The following is a 22066-nucleotide window of genomic DNA, read 5'->3' on the forward strand; positions in this document are numbered from 1 at the left end:
GCAATGACATGTCTACTAACTCTCAGAATGTCTAAAGTGGACCATCAAAATGAAGTGTTACCAAGCTTTTTCATTTTTTACATTTTTTTACAAACTACAGTTTTGGTGGAACCTAATTTAATTTGAATTAAATTAAGTAGATTAAGCTTTTCTACAAATATAACGTGGATGGATTTGCCTGCAAGACACTTCCATAATTTGTCACACTGTCTTATAAAACTCGTCTGGAAGGATGTGTCTGCACATAGTTGGCTTTCGTCCTATGGGCTCTGCCAGCTATACTTTACTTTACAACACATAGGCCTACTTTACATAGGTCAAAAAAATACTAGGACACTAACTTATTAAACGTTTTAAAACCTGCCAATATGCTAGACACTGCAGTACTGGAAATCTACTTTGTTATTATCATGCTAGCATGCTAAGCTACAATCTGCTCATGATGCATCTGTTAAAGACAAACTGTTCTTTTCACAAAAAGTAGTTACTATACAAACTAACTATACCAAACAAAAAGTATGTTGAGGCTGCATGAGGGGAGAATATTATTTAAAATACTTAACTAACAAATGGGAGACCAGCTAAACCAGCTCAAACACACTAAGATGTGCAAACTTCTTTTTTTCCCCCATGGTGTATTAAACTTGCAAAAAAGTAAAATTGCACTTAAAATACTAGAATAAACCATAATTTATAAAAGGAAATACCTTTTTGTAACTTTTCAATCAAAACCAACTGACACTGAATTACATTTTCACACCTCTGAATATCCAACACTGCTGTGGTTGATATGAAATACAATAACACATCAGGCTTTTTGTTTCCTTATTTTCTAACACTTTCAGCAGCAGCCAGAAGGTCTTTGGTAACCTGCATGTTTTTCCCACCCACACAGACAATGCAGCTGTGCAGAAGGACCACCGAACCCTCTAGAGATCTGCTCTAAATCACAGTCACTTCACAGAGAAGCCTGACTCTCTTCCAGAACTTTATTCTCACACTCAATTCTACAGCAATGCCATAAAGGAACACTGATCCTACAGTGTAAGGAGAGGGATTTAACTGCCCCATCAGCCCTGCTGTGACCTTGGAGTGCTTGTGTTCTACTGATGCACCTGGAGGATGTTCTGTAGGAAAGCAGTGGAAGTGCTGAGCAACAAAATTAGCAAAGCTGAATGAACTGACTGAGAAGTCCAAAGGATGCAATAATGCAAGTGAGAAGCCCTTTGGGAGGACAACATATGTTCAGATACAGGGGTGGAGGTGCTTCATAGCATGTTGAATTTCAAAGAAAAATGTGGTAAAACAGCTGGTACTGGATGTACTACAAGGTTCTGCTGCACTGTAAAGTAGTAAAAAGGTGTTTTTTACAATGAATGTGACATGCAAATTTGTGACTAAATCAAATAAGCTTTGTCAGCTGCAGTAAAATAACATCAGTCCTGCAAGCTGCTATAAATTGCTAAATTCCTTACATTTTTAAAACTGTCAGAATTCTGTGTGAGGAAAACATTGTAATATACAATATAAAAATGGATATTCATATTGAGATTTGCTAAAGATTACATTTAACAGTGTTATTAAATTATCTTTGTTTTTAAAGATTTACTTTAAAGGGATAGTTCACCCAAAAATGAAAATTCTGTCAGTAATCTCTCACCCTCATGTTGTTCCAACCCCGTAAGACCTTCGTTCATCTTCGGAACACGAATTAAGATATTTTTGATTAAATCTGAGAGCTGGATCACTCCTCCATACTCCTTCATAGGCTTCTTCAGGGATTGAACTTGCCGGCCTCAAAAGGTTATTAAAGACATCGTTAAAATAGTTCAAGTGACTACAGTGGCTCAATCTTAAGTTTATCAAGCGACGAGAATACTTTTTGTGCGCAAAAACAAACAAAAATAACAACTTTATTTCAACTATTCATTTCCTTCTCTTTGGGCCTCTAGTCAGTTAACTTAGTGTAATAGCGTAGAGCTACGTCACACGTAGGCTCACTATTGGCCGACGCTGGTCATGTGTGTGATGCGTGTGACGTACAACAACAGAAGCTTACGCCATTATACTAGTGAACTGACTCGAGGCCCAGAGAGAAGGAAATTAATATTTGAAATTTAAGTCGTTATTTTAGTTTTTTTTTTGCGCACAAAAAGTATTCTCGTTGTTTGATAAACTTAAGATTGAGCCACTTTAGTCACTTGGACTATTTTAACGATGTCTTTAATAACTTTTCGGCGCCTGCAAGTTCAATCCCTGAAGAAGACTATGGAGGAGTGATCAAGCTCTCAGATTTCATCAAAAATATCTTAATTCGTGTTCCGAAGATGAACGAAGGTCTTACAGGGTTGGAACAACATGAGGGTGAGTCAATACTGACAGAATTTTAATTTTTGGGTGAACTAACCCTTTAAGAGAGCGTTCGATAAAGCAAAGGTAATCTAAATTTAAAAAATGGTGAACAATGTGGTGCTGATATAGTGCATATTCCTACTTAAAGGGGTCATTGGATGCAAAATTCACTTTTATAAGGTGTTTGCATATAAATGTGTCTTTGCAGTGTGTGGTAACAACCACCATACAATGAAAAAAATCCATTAATTCCTTTTTTTAATCCTCAAAAAGTCTAAATACTCTCAATAATCAGGCCGTTTGGATTTTCTGAGCACTACGATGTCATAATGCTCATGCTCCGCCCACAATCGCTGATGCACTGTCCCGTATTAGCATATTTCTGCCCTCAGCCATTCGTCACCCCCAATGGAAGAGACGGGTGGGGTGAGCAGTTGCTCTTTATTCACAACCATTGAGGAATTTTAACCAAAGTATATTACAAACTTTACATGAACACCCTAAATAATCATACCAACTTGTGGAAAATGGGCATCTGATGACCCCTTTAACAGGGGGGAAGTGCCCCAGAAAATATACAATTTGGCAGTTGAGACATATACAAATATTACATTAGGTATGTTAATATTTCTAGTCTATTATCACATTTCCAATGTAAATCAAATTAAATGTAGCATCATAAACATCTGCTTTGTACATTGAATATTAAATGGATTAATTTGACACATCTGGTCACACAAGAGACACACTCAGCAGTAACAAATAAAGGAAGGAAAACAGCCTTTCATGAAAGTGTTATCATGAGTGATGGAACACTGTCTGTTTAAATGCATTACACAAGCCAACTGATATTCATTGAGTGCTTTAAAAATGAGATAGAGCCTTAGTTCAGAGCTCAGATAACTTGTGCTCACCATACTGACAGCTGGATCCATTGAATCCTGGGAGGCAGTCACACAGTTGATGTACGTGGCCTGTACACACACCCCCATTAAAGCACACACCGTAAGTGCAGAGAGCTGGAACAGGAAAAAGAGATTTAGAAGCAGACAGTCCAACTAATCATTCTATGGGGAAATTTAACCGGAAAAATACATCTTCACAGAAAATATTAAAAGTTGGTTCAACAAAAAAAAAATTATTCAAAGATTATCCAAATTATTCATTCAAATATCCTGCAAGAGCAACTTCTCCTAACGATCCAGGAGCACCATGTCACAAGGCGAGAGTGATTATGAAGTGGCTCGGAGATCATTTCATTGATATTTTGGATCAGTGGCCAGGCAACTCCCTGGATCTTAATCCCAGAGAACCTGTGGTCAATCCTCAAAAGGCGAATAGACAAGCAAAAGTCCACAAATTTTGATGAACTCCGAGCACAATAATAAGGCAAGAATGAATTGCTATCAGACAGGATTTGGCCCAGAAGCTGATATCCAGCATGCCAGAACAAATTACAGAGGTTATGAAGAAGGGTCAACACTGTAAATATTGACTTTGGATATATTGAATGTTTTGACCAATATAAGCCTTTAAAACTTCTAAAATGCTTTAGATTGTTTACCATAAAAATGTGTGAAAAAATAATCTACAAATACTGAAGCAGCAAACTGTGTAGAACACAAAATGTATGTCACTGCCAATACTTTTGGCCAAGGCTGTACAGCTGTCTCTTGCCACTGCCTCTGATGATCACAAAGGTGCATTGTATCCTAGCTCACTGCAAAAAGAGGTCACAAAGCCTTCCAAGTTCTTACAAGGCCACCAATGAGAAGTTAATATCTGCCTTTTAATGGCCTTTAAGCATTAAAACAAACAAAACAAAATGAAGCAGATATGACAGTGACCTACAGAGATTTATCTATCTAATAGTATCTTTTCAACTATTCTCATGGATTTCAACACCTCACTGACTGAATCCAATGAATGCACAATGATTTACTGTTTGATTGTTAGAGAATATAGTTTTATTGTGCCCTAACAACCTTGAACCATCCTCAATCAAAATAAAGAGTCTATTGAAATAAGCATCTGATGAAAAGATGATTTATGTGATTGACAATGGCAACAAAGCCAGAATACTTCACAAGGAACTTCCAGGGAAGAACAGGAATCTAATTAATCAAGTAAAGCCATTCACTACACAGTCTTTCAGTGAATGATGTTTATACATCATTAACCTCAGCTGCAGGTCTACACTTTATCACTTTAATTTCATGTCATTTAGATATAATCAGAAATATGACAGAACTGACTGTGCAAACACTTACGATAGATGCAGCCTGCCTCTGCATTGCGCTGGGACCATCCAGGACAGCATTTATACGTAATCTTAAAGTCTTGTCTGTAGACTTGTCTGTAGCCCATGAAGTAGGCAGTCCTACAAAGTGATTTGAAGATATGATTACTCTAAACCTACGTTGGTAAAAATTTTAGACAAATAGCAGAGTCTCACGGACAATGAAAATTGGCCAATCAGAATGAAGAGAGAGTGGTGTAATAATAGACTTTTGAAAAGATAGATTGCTCAGTCTAAACCCCAATTAGTTCAGTATTTGTACAGTGCAATGGCAGCATTTAGCAAGCCCAGTGCCAGTTTCATGAGGGCTATTCAATCACCTTCCATAATTGCCAAGGGAGTTGATGGCTCTGAGAGTCTTGAGCTTCCTTTTGATTCCTGAAGCATCTGAGACCCTTAATAACCATCGTCTCTCAACAAAAGTATCAGTTTCTAACTGCTGTCTTTCTCTAGCCCTCTGCCCATTCTCAAAAGCGGCTAGAAGTTGGCTGGCACTGAAAGGTGTGCCAATGAGAAATGGCTGTCGGGCTAAAAAGGACTATTGATAGTGATTCAGGAGAGAGGGATTCTTTACTGCACGTAAAACCTAGAACCAGCTTTTAAAATATCATAATCGTTGTAGCTGTATTCAACCTGATAACAGTTTAACCGGCTCTTCAATCTGACAGTCAAATAAACAAGTACCTCCTCTCATAGTCCATACACCAAGCATGACCTGTGCATCCTTGTCTCCAAACCTTCACCATTCGTGTAAAAGCCTGTACACATGGTAGTTTCTCAGCTGTGATGACTCTCTCCTGCTCTGAGCAGACATTTGGCCTGAATAATGGAGAACGAAACAATCACTTTCCATTTCAAGTGCATAATGCAGCTCTTACATTAGGCTACAACTCTGTTTTAAAGTCTTTAAGAAACAATAACTGGAAATTGATGTGCAATCGTTTACGAATACTATTATACAATATAATACAGTATTAGAAACGTTTAGGCTATTTCAAAATGAGAAAACTTTATACTGTATATTTAATAATAATTCACAGGTCTGTAAGAATCAAAAGATGATTACAATGGAAATGTCATTATTTTTTAATTAATTAATATATTTATAAGAAAAATGACGTTTCAAGAAAACAAACAGTAGTGCATACAATCATCATGCAGCCAATAAAATCACAAAATTAAAATAAAAACATGACAATCTCCATGATACTTACATGAAAGGCTGCAGAGCTCGAAGACAGCGCGATGAAAGAATCTCTGCAAACAGGAAGAACAATAATATCACCGCGTGTACATCCATGTCAGTGTCAGACAGCACTTGACTTTTCCATACTGCTTCAACTGAGAGTGTTCAGGTTTCATCTGTAGCCTAAGCATGAGCCTAAGCCACCAAATAGCTGAGTAGGAACCGCATGTCTGGTACAGTTCAGCTGAGTGTTTACTTATTTAATAGCATTTACAGTAACGTGTTGCATGAGCAGGCGATATTTTTATTTCAGTTTTTCGTAACGATGAGCAAAGTTTCAAGTTATTGTCTATCTCTCAAAAAAAATTATCCTAATTGTAGTCCTGTTTTATTTTTTAGTTGTATTTTTTGTTCACTTGCATTGCAAACGTGTTCATTGAACTTTGCAATGAGTTTAGCAATAAAACAGTTCGGGATGCAGCAAATATTGAGCATCTGCATAGGTATAAAGTTATAAACAAATTGTAAGTTCGAAATTGTCTTTATATTGTGCTGCCACCTAATGGCCTAAACAGCACTTTAGGAACACTGCACTTGTTAAAACGACAATTAAAAACCTCACAATTCAGGTTCCAATGTTTATTACGAATTTATTTAAACTTCATATAAATGGAGTAAAATAATTTAATATTATAATTTATATAAAAAGAAATGTTAAAGAACGTTAGAACACACCTTCTGTTCTGCAGTTCTTTCTGCTTAAAAATCTTTTTTGGCATTTCATAATATCGCTCATATTTTACAACAACTTCTTTAGGATTTTGCTAGTAGCATTAGTTAATAAACTGTCTATATTGTACAATGTACATGGCCCAATAAATCTAGTCATAGGCAGCCATAGATATAGGCAGCACGCGAATGCCTGATATTAATTTCTTTTTGAACAGCGTTTCTCGCCGATAAATATAATTACATTTAAAAATACTTTTTGTATTTCTATAATTAGACTAAAATGTAATATCAGATATAATGGAAAGAATACACAGACCCCTTTTTATTGTTTAATAAAGGTTGGCTGTTTGGGTCCTTAACCGCAGAGCATTGTGGGAGTTGTTCCTCTGCAGCAATGGCTTGGCTTGTAGTCAGATTAGCAATATCGCTGTCTTTATTATATACTGCATCGGCGGTATTTGAAGACCAAGTTGGAAAATTTGATTGGTATGTAAACGAGATTTGTAGCTGTGTGTTGGTTTCACGTGTAATCCATTGTGGGCTTTCTGCGACTGTAAAAACAGCCGGTACTTTAAGCATGCTGCTGACTGTTGGCAGCTACACCGGGCTGATTGTTAACATCACTGTCAACTCACTGCGATTTCTTTCAGGAGGGAACAGTTCATCGGCAAGGTGCGTTTTGCATTGTTTGACACTCATTCGCAAGCGTCTAAAAAGCTCCTGGTGGCAACTGACAAGAACGTGTTTGCTTCAATCAATTCAAGGACTGGAGACCTGTGTAAGTCTTTGCGTTCATTTTGCACATTGAATATTATATAGGCTTTCTGTATTGAAGTTTCGGTGAAAATGTTTTTATTTTCCCTCTAGATTTTATTGGTTTTATTGGAAGCCTTATTGGTTATTAGAATGAGACAGTATGAGCGTCCATAATAATGTTGCTTCAAAAACACGTTTTACGTGATAAAAACCAATAGCTTAAAATTACTGTTCTTTTTATGATTTTTTTTAATGACAAAATACATTTAACATGTCTGTCTGACAAAGTGATGCATCAAATACCTGGAATATTTACATATGTTCTTTTGCAGTTGACAAATGTGCATTTCTTTAAAAACAAAACCATAAAACCCAATTAATAATAAGATCTGGAAATCATTACAAACTTTTTGGGGGAAAATAAAACTTTTGACTATAATAACTACTTGTTGGATATCAAAAATGATGTTTTACTGCTGTTGCTTTGTCTAATTTTGTGAACATCTTCCTCGAACCTCTTTGCATGTTCTGCTACTCATTTACTCAACATTTAAGTGTTGTGGGTTTGCTGTTGTTGTGTATGTTATAATTATAAACCAACAGAAATAATTACAATAGTACCTTGTTTTTTATGAATGGGTGTAGTATCTATCCTTATCCTTTATTACTTCATGATTAGGCTAACTAATTTACTGAATACCAAATGTATTGATCTTGGGTTTAGTGTTAGTGAAATGTTTTTAATTGTTGCAGTCTGGCGTCATGTGGATAAAAGTGGACCAGAGGGCCATATTGATGCGCTGCTTATGTATGGACAAGGTAAGCATGTGGTGAAAAGTGTGTGTGTGTACTGTGAAATTGGACTTGGTTTTTGGCTCTTAAATGGTTCTTGTCTCTTAGATGCTGTTGTTGTTGTCGGGAATGGCCGTCTGCTTCGCTCCTGGGAGACCACAGTCGGTGGCTTGAAGTGGGAGGCAGTTCTTGATACTGGGAGGTTGTATTTTGTGTATGTTTTATTGTGACCGTATTAGATTTAACTGACACATCAAACTGAGTGTCCTCTTTTGACCACAGCTTTCAGTCCGCTGCCTTAATTGGAGTTCAAGACTTTGTGAAGTATGTTGCTGTGCTGAAAAAATCTGCTATCTCTCTCCATGACCTTTCAAGTGGCAGTCAGATATGGGTGGAAAACCTACCTGACAGGTGATGAGAAATCCTGGAACAGCTTTTCTTTATATTGCAATTATTACTGATTATTCTGCTAGAGATTAGTTCTAGCTCTCGACGACTTTTCATCTTTTTGCATCCTACAGTGACACTGTTCAGTATCAAACTATTTATTCTGGTGGGAATGGCCTGGTGTTTGTTTTGGGATTTGTGCCAAGCTCCCATATTGTTATTGTTGAATACAAAATTGAAGATGGAGAAATCATGAAGAAGGTATGTTTACAGTTTACAGCAGCGTTCAAAAGATTCGGGTCAGTTAGATTTGTTTTTAAAGAAATTAATACTTTTATTCAGCAAGGATACATTACATTAACAGTGTGACAGTCAAGATATTTTAGAATGTTACAAAAAAATACATTTCAAATAAATACTGTTCTTATGAACTTTCCATTCATCAAAAAAGCATGTATCATATCAGATGTATCATAGTTTCCACAGAAATATTAACTGTTTTCAACATGATTATAATGATTTAAAGGTTTTCAACAGGATGGTGATGATGATAATAATAAAATGTTTGAGCTCCAAATCAGCCTATTAGAATGATTTCTGAAGGATCATGTGACACTGAAGACTGGAGTAATGATGCTTAAAATTCTGCTTTGCATCACAGGAATAAATTACATTTTAACATGTATTCAAATAGAAAACTTATTTTAATTTGTAGTAATATTTTACAATATTACTGTTTTTACTGGATATTGATCAAATAAAATGCAGGCTTGGTGACCACAAGAGATGACTTTCAAAAACCTTAAAAATCTTACCGATCCAAACCTTTGAATGGTATTGTATAATGTGACAATAATACATAAATATATGAAAATAAATTAAGTTTTCTTATTGAGAGAGTCAGATAATGATACAGTCAATCACACATTTGTTTTTCTTAGAAATCAGTTGAAGCCGCATGGATGTCAAGCTTGGAGAACAGCTGCGCGGTCATCAGCTCAGGGAACCTACTGTGTGTGGATCAGATCAGACAGTCCTTGTACACTCTACCACTGCAGTCTGCAGAACACACAGAAATGAGACAGATACACCTCCAGGTGCAGATGTCACTACATTTGTGGCTAACGTACACTGCTTCCTCAATCTTCTGTGACTATCTGTAATATCATGGATGTCTCTTTCTCTCCACACCCTCCCCCCCCCTCAAAGACGCTAGATTTGGAGGTGGCATCTGGATTCCAGCCTGTTCTGACGTCCACTCAACCCAATCCGGCACAACCTCCTCTCGCCGAGTTTTTCCTTCAGCTCAGTCCAGATCATCACATCCTTCTGCAGCTCAAAGATGACCTCATCGCTCCGCTTCGAGATTTCAATCCAGTAAGAACTGATGTCTCACACATCTATGGCCACGTTCGCACCAGGGTTCTGAGCCGGTTTCATTAAACGAAAACAAAAACTGGAAATGAGCGAAATTTTAACAGGAACATAAACAAAAATGAAAACGAAATCAAGTTTAATCTTTCTGAGCAGAAACGCTTATTTCAAATGGCCATTAACCGGTTGATAATGTTATTTTATGATTCTGTTTATTATTTTAATTTGGCTGTCAACCAAACATGAATTCAAATAGTGCGGCCTATGCAAATGCTTAAAATGCCTTCGCTTGGGAATGGCATTGCTTTTGGATCTCAGGTTTTTCCAAGGATATATTTTCTCAACTGTTAAAGTATTACATTTAGGTGAAAATTAATGGCAGGTAATATCCACTGTGGTGTGTTTAGAAACTAGTGAAAATTGTGGTAACACCGCTACTAATCAGAAAATGGAAGTATTGTGGCCTTATATACGGTCAGACACTTGCATGCGTCATTATGTTATTAACATTTGACCTGTCAAGCTCAGCGGAGTTACAAGGTTTTTCAGCAGCAAGTGTCGGATCGTTGTGTTTTGTCAGTTGTTATCTGAGATACTACTTTTTTTCTAGTCAAACAGTTTTTGTAATGTTGGAATGCATGAACAGAAATGTTAAAATACTGATTCTGCTTAGAGTGAACCCATTTTTTTTTTCTCGCCGGCTTTTAAGCCCTGATCGCGCAGCAACGGAATACGGTTGTCAGTCCTGTATTTGAGTCTTTAATATTGTAACATTCACACACAGTTAGGTTATTTACGGGATTGAAAACCGCATTCTACAACCAATCTCACCCGTAAATTTTCAGGATTCACAACCGCATTCTCTAAAAACCCACACTAAACAGGATTGGACGACTAGTCTGTCATGTCATACTGTGCGAGAGCACAAACACATTGCACAAATGTGTGTCTACTGTGTGTTGCGTGTTTTTATCTATGGTAGTGAGTGAATACGGACTTGACTCCCATTGCACATTCATACAGTCAGTATTCAAGATGCTACTTTGAGTTGCTGTGTGAATGTGATATTTCGAGACTCACCCATAAGTAAATGCGGTTGTCAATCTCAAAAACGGACAGTGTGAATGTAGCCTAAGAGTGGGACCAGTCCAGAACCATTAAATTCCTTATAGAAATTAGTAGTTTTGTTCATTCAAAGACTTAAAGCCCAATGTTCTTTATATTTCAGTCATATTTGGCAGCTTTTGCTACATCTGGAGAGAAAACAGTTGCTGCTGTGATGACCCCAAAGAATGATACCGTGAGTCACATTTCAAAAACTCACCAGAAAAAATGTCTTTCTATATACTTGTATTGTAATGGTTTGTTATTCTTACTCAAGGCTTGCAGCATTAACCTGTTCAGTGCGGACACAGGGCGAAGGCACCTTGACACTACCATTATCTACCACATGGACCCTAATGGAGGAAAGCCAAACAGAGTGAGGACTAATGCTGAAGCATATGAGTTTAAACGATTATAGGCCAATCATTTCTGTTGTAGATTAATTTGGTTTTGTTTTTCCTTTAGTTATATGTCCACGCCTTTCTGAAGAAAGATGACTCTGTGGGCTACAGAGTCATGGTGCAGACTGAAGACCTTACACTCACCTTTCTACAGCAACCTGGTAGGAACTACACTATGGAGGACGAGGAGACACACACTCATTTACCAATTTATTAATTACAATGAATTTCAAATAATTAATTACAATAAATAACTTTATTTAAAAACTATTTAATTCATATATGTGACCCTGGATCACAAAACCAGTCACAAGTAGCACGGGTATATTTGTGGCAATAGCCAACAATACATTGTATGGGTCAAAATTATAAATTTTCCTTTTATGCCAAAAATCATTAGGATATTAAGTAAAGATCATGTTCCATGAAGATATTTTGTAAATTACCTACCGTAAATATATAAAACATTTATTTTTGAAAGTGAATGCAGCACTATCGAGAACATAAATGGACAACTTTAAAGGTGATTTTCTCAATGTTTTTCTTTTTTTGCACCCTCAGATTCTAGATTTTCAGATGATGTATAAATCTCAATTTAAAAAAAGTTGACCCATGTGACTGGTTTTGTGGTCCAGGGTCACATATATGCATCTGACAAATGTATATAGAGAAACTATTTTTAAATGCTTTAAAAAAAACAACGTCACATTTAAAATTTTGCATTTAAAATATTTAAATAATATTTTTTACAAATATTATTTATTACATTTCAAATTAAATAAACTGCTATAAATAACTCAATACAGTGATTTGTCAAATTGAAACTGACTTATTTACATTTTTATTGTTAAATTAATGTTGATAAATGATTTCTTCATTTTGTTTTTAAGTGGCTCTCCTGGACCTCCATACTATACCTGTAAACAATGATTGATAATTGGATATTATTAATAATAATAATTAGTAAAAAAAAAGACTTTATTTTAAGTTGTCAGCCACTGCCAGCATTTTTTATTATTTTCACAAAGCTTTCATGGCCCCCATAATATTTTATTGTATGAATAGCTGAACATGCAATATATAAAAAAAGAGAACAAAGCCCCTGCTTTTAAACAAAACAAAAAGTTTTATTCTAACTTCATGCATTCTTTTTTTAATCAACACTTGAATGTGGATAAGTTTCGTAAAAAAGCTACATTTTGAACAAAAAGCTGGGAATTTTTTCTTTTCTTTTTAAGACTACAGTGTACAAAAGCAATGATTTGATCATTTGTGTCTGCTTCTTTGCCTGTTTTGATCAGGAGATTCGGTACTCTTTCAGAAGATGCATAATAGCGCCCCCTACCGTATAACACTGAAAACACGGAAAGCTGGAAAATCATGTCAGTTGCGGGAAAGCGTTGTCTCATAAATGACGGAAGATTGTCAATGATGGGGAAAGAGTTAATATAAACAACAAAAGGCACGGGGTTGATTTTTGTGTTCTACTCTAGGCAGGGTTGTCTGGATGAGGGAGGAGGCCCTGGCTGATGTGGTCACCATGGAGATGGTTGACCTGCCACTCACTGGAACACAGGCAGAGCTGGAGGGAGAGTTTGGAAAGAAAGCTGGTAAAGTGCAACATAAATGGAAACCATTGTTTATGTCCTTTTTTGCCTATAACATATTGTTTTTAGTCTTATTCTTCCATCCTGTCATTTTGGAGCAAATAGGTTTAGAAGAGTTAGTTCACAATACGAATACACGCATCTTAAAGTCAACATGAAGTGTCATTTAAAAGCCGTTTTACTTAAGATGTTTAATTTAAAACAAGTACAGCTGGATGTACTGGATTTATTTTTATGAAAAGTTGTCTTTATATGAAAAGTTGAGATTTTTGATAGTCATTTTTTACTTTTGAAATACATGCACCAATTTAAAACATTTATATTCTAAAATAATATAGAACAATTTTGATTTCATGTTGACTTTAAAAGTCTAAAATCTGTTTAGATTTAAACCTTATAAACATGTTCTATATATGTGTTATGTAAGCCTGTATTCTGTTTGTGATGTATGTGTGTTGTGACGTTGCTGCTTTTGCTGGCTAAGCACAAAAAAACCCTTCTGTCTTACTCATCTGTCCTGTTTTCCATGGCGTGCCATTTCTTTCTGTATTTATTTCTTTCTGTTTTCTTTTGCACTCGCTGCACTCGGATCCAGCTATTCAAGGTAAAGTAGAGAGCTTCCTCTTCATTTTGCTTCTCTTCCTAATCCCGTTTATTTTATGCAACGTCAGTGTCTCTAACTTTTAGACGATGCATTGTCTCGAGAATGTTACTAAAGTAAGGTTACCGGGTTTTTTTAATGCAAAAAAATTTAGTCATCTCTGACACTTATCCCTGATCTCTTGTTCGCTTCAGATGGGCTGCTACCCATGGTTCTCAAGCGCCTCTCTTCCCAGTTTATCCTGCTGCAGGCCTGGATGGCCCACCTCTGGAAACTCTTCTACGATGCCCGGAAGCCTCGTAGCAGCGTTAAGAATGAAGTCACCATAGACACACTATCTCGGGATGAGTTTAACCTGCAGAAGATGATGGTTATGGTGACTGCCTCTGGAAAAGTAAGTTCAGAAAGCACAGATGTTGTTTTGTCCTTTTAGCTGTCCTGCCGGTAAACTAACACATCTGTCGTTTTTCTACACAGCTCTTTGGCATTGACAGTAAATCAGGAACCGTTTTGTGGAAACAGTATTTAGAAGGCATTCAACCCAACTCCATTTTCAAGCTCATAGTGCAAAGGACCACTGCCCATTTTCCACATCCTCCACAGTGCACACTTCTTATAAAAGACAAGGTAGGATTTTGAAGTTCGCTTTTGTATGGTCTAATGCCATTTATTTGCTTGCTTGCTTTGTTTTTGTTAGCTTGTTTACTCATTTGTGCTTTTGTCTGTTTGTTTGCTAGTTTGTAAATTCTGCATTTGCTTGTGTAATTGCTTGTTTGTTTACTCGTTTGCCTGTTCATTTGCTTGTTTACCTGTTAATTTGCTTGTTTGTTTGTTTGTTAGCTTAAGTTGTGTGTTCATTTGATTGTTTGCTTGCTTGTTCATTAATTTGTCTATTGGGTTGCTTCATTTGTTTTTCAATTTGTTTTTGTTTATTTTAGGGCTGTTATGTGTTCATAATTTAAATAGGATGATTCAATATTGAACAATTACTTTTTTGTGCTAAATTTAAAAATGGATTGTATTTATAGGACACGGGTCTTGGAAGCCTATATGTCTTCAATCCTATTTTCGGCAAGAAGAGTCACATTAGTGTCCCTGCTTTACCCCGACCTGTGCTTCAGACTCTTCTGCTACCTGTCATCGACCAGGACTATGCTAAAGTCCTTCTACTTATTGACGATCAGTACAAGGTAGGTATCCGTCCTTCTGACAAACATTCTGTGTTCCTTGCAGAATGTGAACCCATTTCTTTTATTTTCTCTTTCAGGTCACAGCATTCCCATCTACTAAGAATGTTCTACAGCAACTTCAAGACACAGCATCCTCCATATTCTTCTACCTAGTGGACTCCAGTCAGGGAAAGCTGTCGGGTTTTCGTCTGCGCATGGTTGGTATTCATTCAGCAAGCATACAGATAGAAAGCACTTTTGGTGCTGGTGCTCATAAGTGAATTGTTGTTGTTGTTTTTTTCCAGGATTTGTCTACAGAGCTGATCTGGGAGGTGGTCATCCCCACTGAGGTGCAGAAGATAGTGGCTGTCAAAGGAAAGCGTGCAAATGAGCATGTGCATTCCCAGGGCAGAGTGATGGGGGATCGAAGCGTGCTCTACAAGGTACTGCTGACCTTTATGACTGCTCTTACTGGCTACATGAGATCACATTTCTAATCGTATGTCCTGTCTGTTGTTTGTCCTACCTGTTGTTCCTCTGCAGTATCTTAACCCTAATCTCTTGGCTGTGATAACGGAAAGCACAGACATTCATCAGGAGCGCAGCTTTGTTGGAATCTTCCTGATTGATGGTGTGACTGGCCGTATCGTTCATGAGGCAGTGCAGCGGAAGGCCAGAGGACCAGTTCACTTTGTGCACTCTGAAAACTGGCTGGTGGTAAGTACACAGGCGTATCTGTTTTTTTTGTTTGTTTTTTATTCCAGTGATAGATTTTATACACTACTACAGAATTTAGCATTGCTTTTTGTGTTTTCTTCCTTATAGTATGTGTACTGGAACTCCAAGTTTCGTAGAAATGAGTTTTCTGTGTTGGAGCTCTTTGAGGGAGCAGAGCTTTATAACAGCACAGTATTCAGCTCTCTAGACAGACCACATCCACCTCAGGTGCTACAGCAGTCGTACATCTTTCCTGCTCCCATAAGCACTTTGGAGGCCACACTTACAGAAAAAGGCATCACCAGCCGACACCTCCTTGGTTAGTATTGAGCAAATCCCGCTGTTAGGAATGTTGACAATTATTTTCAGGTTATTGCTATTATAATATTATGAATGTATACTACTTAAAAATAAAAAAAACACTAAAATGTAAATTTAGGGATAACAAAACGTATTTCATTATGTACAGAATGAAAGATGAATAACTATTCCTTTTAAATCTGCTGTAATGAGTTTATTTTATATAGCGCTTTTCTACAAACTCAGTTGTAATCTTTACAATATTAAAACACGTGAACATGGCAGCAGGCATAGAGACGTATAAAGATATACTGAGTGTACAAAACATAAAATGAGTTTAGGAATCAGAAAAACATGGTGAAAAATGTGTGTAATCATGTGAGGCCGCCAATGTATTGGGGAATGGAATTTCAGAGGGTGGGGGCAGAGATACAGAAGGCCCTGCCACCAAACGATTTGTGCCGCAGGACCACCAATAGGCCAGATTCAGAGGACCTAAGTGTTCAGACAGGGGTGTACTAGGTATGAATGAGGTCAGAAATATACGGGGAGCAAGACCTTGGAGGGCTTTGAATGTGATGAGAAGTGTCTTGTATTGAATACGGTAGCCAATGTAGTCTGTGTAAAACAGGAGTAATGTGGTGAGATTAATTGGTATAAGTGAGGACCCTGGCTGTGGAATTCTGAATATATTGAAGCTAATTTCTTGTTGTAATTCTGGGTGTTACTTTTTTCTTTATAGTGGGGCTGCCATCAGGCAACATTTTATCCTTACCAAAGATGTTTCTGGACCCACGGAGACCAGAGTTGATCTCAGAACAGAGTCGGTGGGTTCTCAACAAATATTTACTACAGGTCCTTCTCAAAAAACTAGCATATTGTGATAGTTCATAATTTTCCATAATGTAATGATAAAAAATTAAACTTTCATATATTTTAGATTCATTGCACACCAACTGAAATATTTCAGGTCTTTTATTAATTTAATACTGATGATTTTGGCATACAGCTCATGAAAATCTCAAAAAATTAGCATATTCCATCCGACCAATAAAATAATTGTTTTTTTTAAAACAAAAAAAAGTCAACCTTCAAATAATTATGTTCAGTTATGCACTCAATACTTGGTCGGGAATCCTTTTGCAGAAATGACTGCTTCAATGCGGCATGGCATGGAGGCAATCAGCCTGTGGCACTGCTGAGGTGTTATGGAGGCCCAGGTTCGAAAGCGGCCTTAAGCTCATCCAGAGTGTTGGGTCTTGCGTCTCTCAACTTTCTCTTCACAATATCCCACAGATTCTCTATGGGGTTCAGGTCAGGAGAGTTGGCAGGCCAATTGAGCAGAGTAATACCATGGTCAGTAAACCATTTACGAGTGGTTTTGGCACTGTGAGCAGGTGCCAGGTCGTGCTGAAAAATGAAATCTCCATAAAGCTTTTCAGCAGATGGAAGCATGAAGTGCTCCAAAATCTCCTGATAGCTAGCTGCATTGACCCTGCCCTTGATAAAACACAGTGGACCAACACCAGCAGCTGACATGGCACCCCAGACCATCACTGACTGTGGGTACTTGACACTGGACTTCAGGCATTTTGGCATTTCCTTCTCCCCAGTCTTCCTCCAGACTCTGGCACCTTGATTTCCGAATGACATGCAAAATTTGCTTTCATCCGAAAAAAGTACTTTGGACCACTGAGCAACAGTTCAGTGCTGCTTCTCTGTAGCCCAGGTCAGGCGCTTCTGCCGCTGTTTCTGGTTCAAAAGTGGCTTGACCTGGGGAATGTGGCACCTGTAGTCCATTTCCTGCACACGCCTGTGGCTCTGGATGTTTCTACTCCAGACTCACTCCACTGCTTCCGCAGGTCCCCCAAGGTCTGGAATCGGTCCTTCTCCACAATCTTCCTCAGGGTCCGGTCACCTCTTCTTGTTGTGCAGCGTTTTTTGCCACACTTTTTCCTTCCCACAGACTTCCCACTGAGGTGCCTTGATACAGCACTCTGGGAACAGCCTATTTGTTCAGAAATTTCTTTCTGTGTCTTACCCTCTTGCTTGAGGGTGTCAATGATGGCCTTCTGGACAGCAGTCAGGTCGGCAGTCTTACCCATGATTGCGGTTTTGAGTAATGAAACAGGCTGGGAGTTTTCAAAAGCCTCAGGAATCTTTTGCAGGTGTTTAGAGTTAATTAGTTGATTCAGATGATTAGGTTAATAGCTCGTTTAGAGAACCTTTTCATGATATGCTAATTATTTGAGATAGGAATTTTGGGTTTTCATGAGCTGTATGCCAAAATCATCAGTATTAAAACAATAAAAGACCTGAAATATTTCAGTTCTTGTGCAATGAATCTAAAATATATATGAAAGTTTAATTTTTATCATTACATTATGGAAAATAATGAACTTTATCACAATATGCTAATTTTTTGAGAAGGACCTGTATGTTGAGAAAAATGTCACACACATGGTTTAATGTTAATGATTAACAAATTGCTTGCTGAGTAACCAAGTTTAACAATGATTGTCTCACCATTTAGGGAAGAAAACCTCATTCCATATGCTCCAGAAATGCCCATTCGTACAGAGTGGTTTATAAACTACAACCAAACTGTGTCAAGAGTAAGAGGCATCTACACTGCCCCCTCTGGCCTGGAGTCTACCTGTTTGGTAAGAGTAATAGTTTAGTCTATTTTTCATATCACAGTATTAAGTAACTTTTTTGTTGGTATGATTAGTCTTAATTTAAGCTCTGGACATTCATGTCATAATTATTACATTATACTAGAGCCCAACCGATATGGATTTTTGGGGGGCGAGGCCGATACCGATTAAAAAAAGCCTGATACCGATATATCGGCCGACATTATTTGTGTACAGTAGCAATATTATTTATGTGTATTATAGTACAGTACCAGTCAAAAGTTTGGACACACTTTCCTATTGGTGTGTACAAACTTTTGATGGGTACTGTATATAGAATACACAGTATTTAAAAAGAATAAATATATAAACGTTTCGCAATGATCACTCAAATGTGGTGATCAAACACTTGTGACAAAGATATGTAATGGAGGCAGGGGGAATGATAGAATGAGAATGATACATTTGAGCTGTAACCAAACTAGTTTGCATTGCATGTTATATTATATTCTAAATACTGTTGCATAATCTTCACTAACGACTTTGTCTTTTAATTTAGTCACGTTATATAAAACAACTTCAATAAATATATCAAAATTGTCACTAACAAAACCTTATTATCTTCTATTTTTATTCTTAATTCCTCTAATCTCTACCAGTGGAGGAAGAACTCAGATCTTTTTACTAAAGTAAAATTAATAATATCATAACGAAAACGTTTTTAATTACATATGTACAGTACTTTTATACTATTTTAAATACTTGAGCAAAATGTACCGTGAAACTATACTCTTGATGCAAAATGGCCCTATATAAATTGTTATAATTATATAAATGATTGGAATATTGCTTGATGTTGTAGCGTAGCGTTATAGGCAGAATGAGCTTCAACACTGTCTACACCGGACGCGGCCACTATTGCTCACGTCGCAACAGCTGTTTACCATAGATGCGAGAAAGCACCTGTTACAAAGCAGAACAAGGCTTCAGTTTACTGTCAATGTTTCATCAATCACTTGCCTGGATTTAATGAATAAAAAATAAATATAGAAGACAATATAATCAGGACTTCTCAGCTGTAGGTCTACGCTTGCAATAGTCACAAGCTCACACAATACGTGACAGAGGCTGGTAGCAGAGAAATCAATTCTGTGAATTACACGGCGCAAATCAAAAGTAATAGGCTACTACCCACCGGATGAAGAAGCGTTGGCTCTCAACAGAACATAAAATATTTCGCATTTATGAGGAAAAAACAATGTTATGGACATGACCGCTCTGTAAGCGGCACTAAAGTGCTTTAAAACTTTCACTGAAACCTCGAACAGAAAGCACAAAGCCTTTCATTAAAGTAAATTTCGTTTTGTATTAATTGTATCTTAATTTTAATCAATGTTTCATCAACCAATTGCCTGGATTTAATAAATAAGTAAATATAGTGGACAATAGATAATCTTGACACGGAGGCGTGGGCGAGTGAACTGCAAATCGTCTCATAAATAAACCGAAACTCAGCGTATAGACCTGAGAAATATCTATATTGAAATGTCTACTTTTAAACAGAAAAATTCAAAACGACAGACTGCTCTCTGCTTATATAATCCGTATGAAATGTGCATTTCTCTCTTGCGCGTTCAAAGATCGCTAGTCTGCATCCTCAACTTCATCTTTGCAGCCCACAATGACTGAAAACACTTGTTATTAATAAACAATAAAAATGTCTCCTTGCTATATTTGATGTATTATAATTGCTTTTTCCCGTTCTTTGTGACAGCTTTTAGGTGCTTTATTGGCAGCGCCACCCTTACATGAATCACCACACGCCGCATTTTTTTAAATATTAATTTCTCGGCCATTTTAAATGCTGATACCGATCGTTATGAAAATGCCTAATATCGGCCGATAATATTGGCTCGCCGATATATCGGTCGGGCTCTACATTTATACATAGTCACACTTAATAATTTTCATTTCTTTATCCTATAGGTGGTTGTGTATGGTCTTGACATCTACCAGACTAGAGTGTTCCCCTCCAAGCAATTTGATGTCCTTAAGGATGACTATGACTATGTATTAATCAGCAGTGTACTCTTTGGCCTCTTCTTTGCCACCATGATCAGCAAACGTCTAGCAGAAGTAAAACTGCTGAACAGGGCATGGCGATAAGACTCATCCTAATGGCCTGTTGACTTCACTCTCGCCCTCACTGCAATGTGGTTGACACATTGATGGCAGGAGACTAGCTGGTGACTGTGTCAAAACTGCAAGATCATTTGATAAGTTTGGTGTATTTTTGCAACCAGCTGTCTGGGGGATCTTGTGGCGTCTTGAGTGTAAGTGCATAGATGGCCATGATAGTTTTTTCCCTTTTCAGAGAGATGTAATGATGTAGGTCTTATTTTTCCCCCAGCATTGAACAATTCACTGTCTAATTTGTTAATTTATTGTGCCTTTCGGGGTAACAACTCATGTGATTTAAAGGTAGACTCACCAAGTATAAAAAAATAACTCATTTAATTTTTTTTTTTTTCATTCTAGGTTTCATTAAATAAGTCTGAGTCTGCCTTTTGAAGAGGCTGAAGGATGAGTTGTATTTTCAAAATTAATATTGAGGAAGGATTATTTCAGAGGGACTGCTATTTTTATTTAAATTAATGAAAAGATTGAATGTGATTCATATTCAATGAGTTGATATTGATTTGGTTTTAAATGAAAATAGTAGTAATATGATCCGTTGAGCTGTTAAAGAATATATTGCCTCATTTCATGTACATGATTTGAAAGGGCAAACACTAGTGCACGTGAGAAATATGAAATTTCAAGAGTCAAGACATTTGGATCATTTTCTCCTGTACATTAGTGATAGAAGGTTCTGCAAAGCAGTTTGGATAGTCTTTTGTAGTTATTTTATGGTATGTCAAATGCACTGGATGGTTCGGAGCCATGTTCTTACTTGATATATTTATGAGCAAGATCCTATTATGCCATATACTTTGATTTTGACTCATACACATGCAAATCCTTGTGATTTTACTATTGTGCAGAATGTTTCTACTCTTTTGATTTTCATAAATAGGCCTGTTTATATATATATATAATTTTGAAAGCATCCCGTCTGCTGCAAATTAATGATGTCAGAAAAAATGAGTTTAATAATATTTATAACAAAAGGAGAGATATTCAGTTAAGTTGGTAACAAGCCTAATGCTTTTTTAAACATGCATAAATTATTTGTTCCCCCCAATCAGTAATAAAAGATAAACCCCTTCCTAATTGTTGACTCTTGAATTGTGTATATTCTTAAAATGTATTTATTGAAGTTAAAACTGCTACAATTGTGGGTAGTGTGGGCAATAACCCTTGAAATACGTTCTGGTTAATCATTAAAGGGATAGTTCTAGTTCAGCCCAAACATTTAATTCTGTCAACGTTTACTCACCCTCATGTCGTTACAAACATGTATGACATTCTAGAAAGGACCACAAAAGAAGAAATTTTTTATCATGTTTGTAACCAAACAGTTTGATTCCCATTGACTTGTAACGTTACTAAATGGGAAAAAAAAATCTCTCGGGGTACACTGTCCCTTTAAGTAAGTGTTTTTCTAAGCTGTTTTAAGTAAAAACCGTCCGTCACAGTTCTATTATTTTCTC

General features: G+C 36.9%; 2 protein-coding genes across 4 annotated transcripts in view; one reads left to right on the top strand and one right to left on the bottom strand.

Annotated features, from left to right (window-relative positions):
• Positions 1–6087, bottom strand: part of megf6a (multiple EGF-like-domains 6a) — an 81275-nt gene extending 75188 nt beyond the window's left edge. For both annotated transcript variants that reach the window (XM_077214622.1, XM_077214621.1), the window contains exons 1-4: positions 5866–6087; positions 5336–5470; positions 4608–4732; positions 3267–3371 (exon numbers count right to left, since the gene is read on the bottom strand). In XM_077214622.1, the coding sequence (XP_077070737.1) occupies positions 3267–3371; positions 4608–4732; positions 5336–5470; positions 5866–5951 (451 nt within the window). In that variant the 5' untranslated portion in view covers positions 5952–6087. The remainder of the gene's footprint in view (positions 1–3266; positions 3372–4607; positions 4733–5335; positions 5471–5865) is intronic.
• An 837-nt stretch (positions 6088–6924) lies between these two features.
• On the top strand, positions 6925–21686 carry emc1 (ER membrane protein complex subunit 1). Of its 2 annotated transcripts, XM_077214510.1 has the most exons (22): positions 6925–7055; positions 7220–7347; positions 8079–8144; positions 8226–8319; positions 8400–8528; positions 8639–8765; positions 9446–9601; positions 9714–9881; positions 11107–11178; positions 11260–11358; positions 11448–11544; positions 12877–12993; positions 13786–13985; positions 14069–14218; positions 14620–14781; positions 14859–14978; positions 15066–15203; positions 15304–15477; positions 15586–15796; positions 16520–16604; positions 18311–18440; positions 20400–21686. In XM_077214510.1, the coding sequence occupies exons 1-22, from the start codon at positions 6964–6966 to the stop codon at positions 20577–20579; spliced, it is 2895 nt and encodes a 964-aa protein (XP_077070625.1). In that variant the 5' UTR covers positions 6925–6963; the 3' UTR covers positions 20580–21686. The 2 variants fall into 2 exon arrangements, with proteins under 2 accessions (XP_077070625.1, XP_077070624.1); XM_077214509.1 differs by having other exon boundaries at positions 6939–7055; positions 11107–11358.
• The last annotated feature ends 380 nt before the right edge of the window (positions 21687–22066 follow it).

The sequence above is a fragment of the Siphateles boraxobius genome, unplaced genomic scaffold (assembly GCF_051911475.1).
Source record: "Siphateles boraxobius isolate OS27281-9 unplaced genomic scaffold, OSU_SipBor_1 68, whole genome shotgun sequence".
Classification (NCBI taxonomy): Eukaryota; Metazoa; Chordata; class Actinopteri; order Cypriniformes; family Leuciscidae; genus Siphateles; species Siphateles boraxobius.

Coding starts and splice junctions, on each gene's coding strand:
- emc1 (XM_077214509.1), top strand. CDS start 6,964: ATGGCTTGGCTTGTAGTCAGATTAGCAATATCGCTGTCTTTATTATAT. Junction 11,359..11,447: donor ATGGAGGAAAGCCAAACAGA/GTGAGGACTAAT, acceptor TTTTTCCTTTAG/TTATATGTCCACGCCTTTCT. Junction 15,204..15,303: donor ATCGAAGCGTGCTCTACAAG/GTACTGCTGACC, acceptor GTTCCTCTGCAG/TATCTTAACCCTAATCTCTT.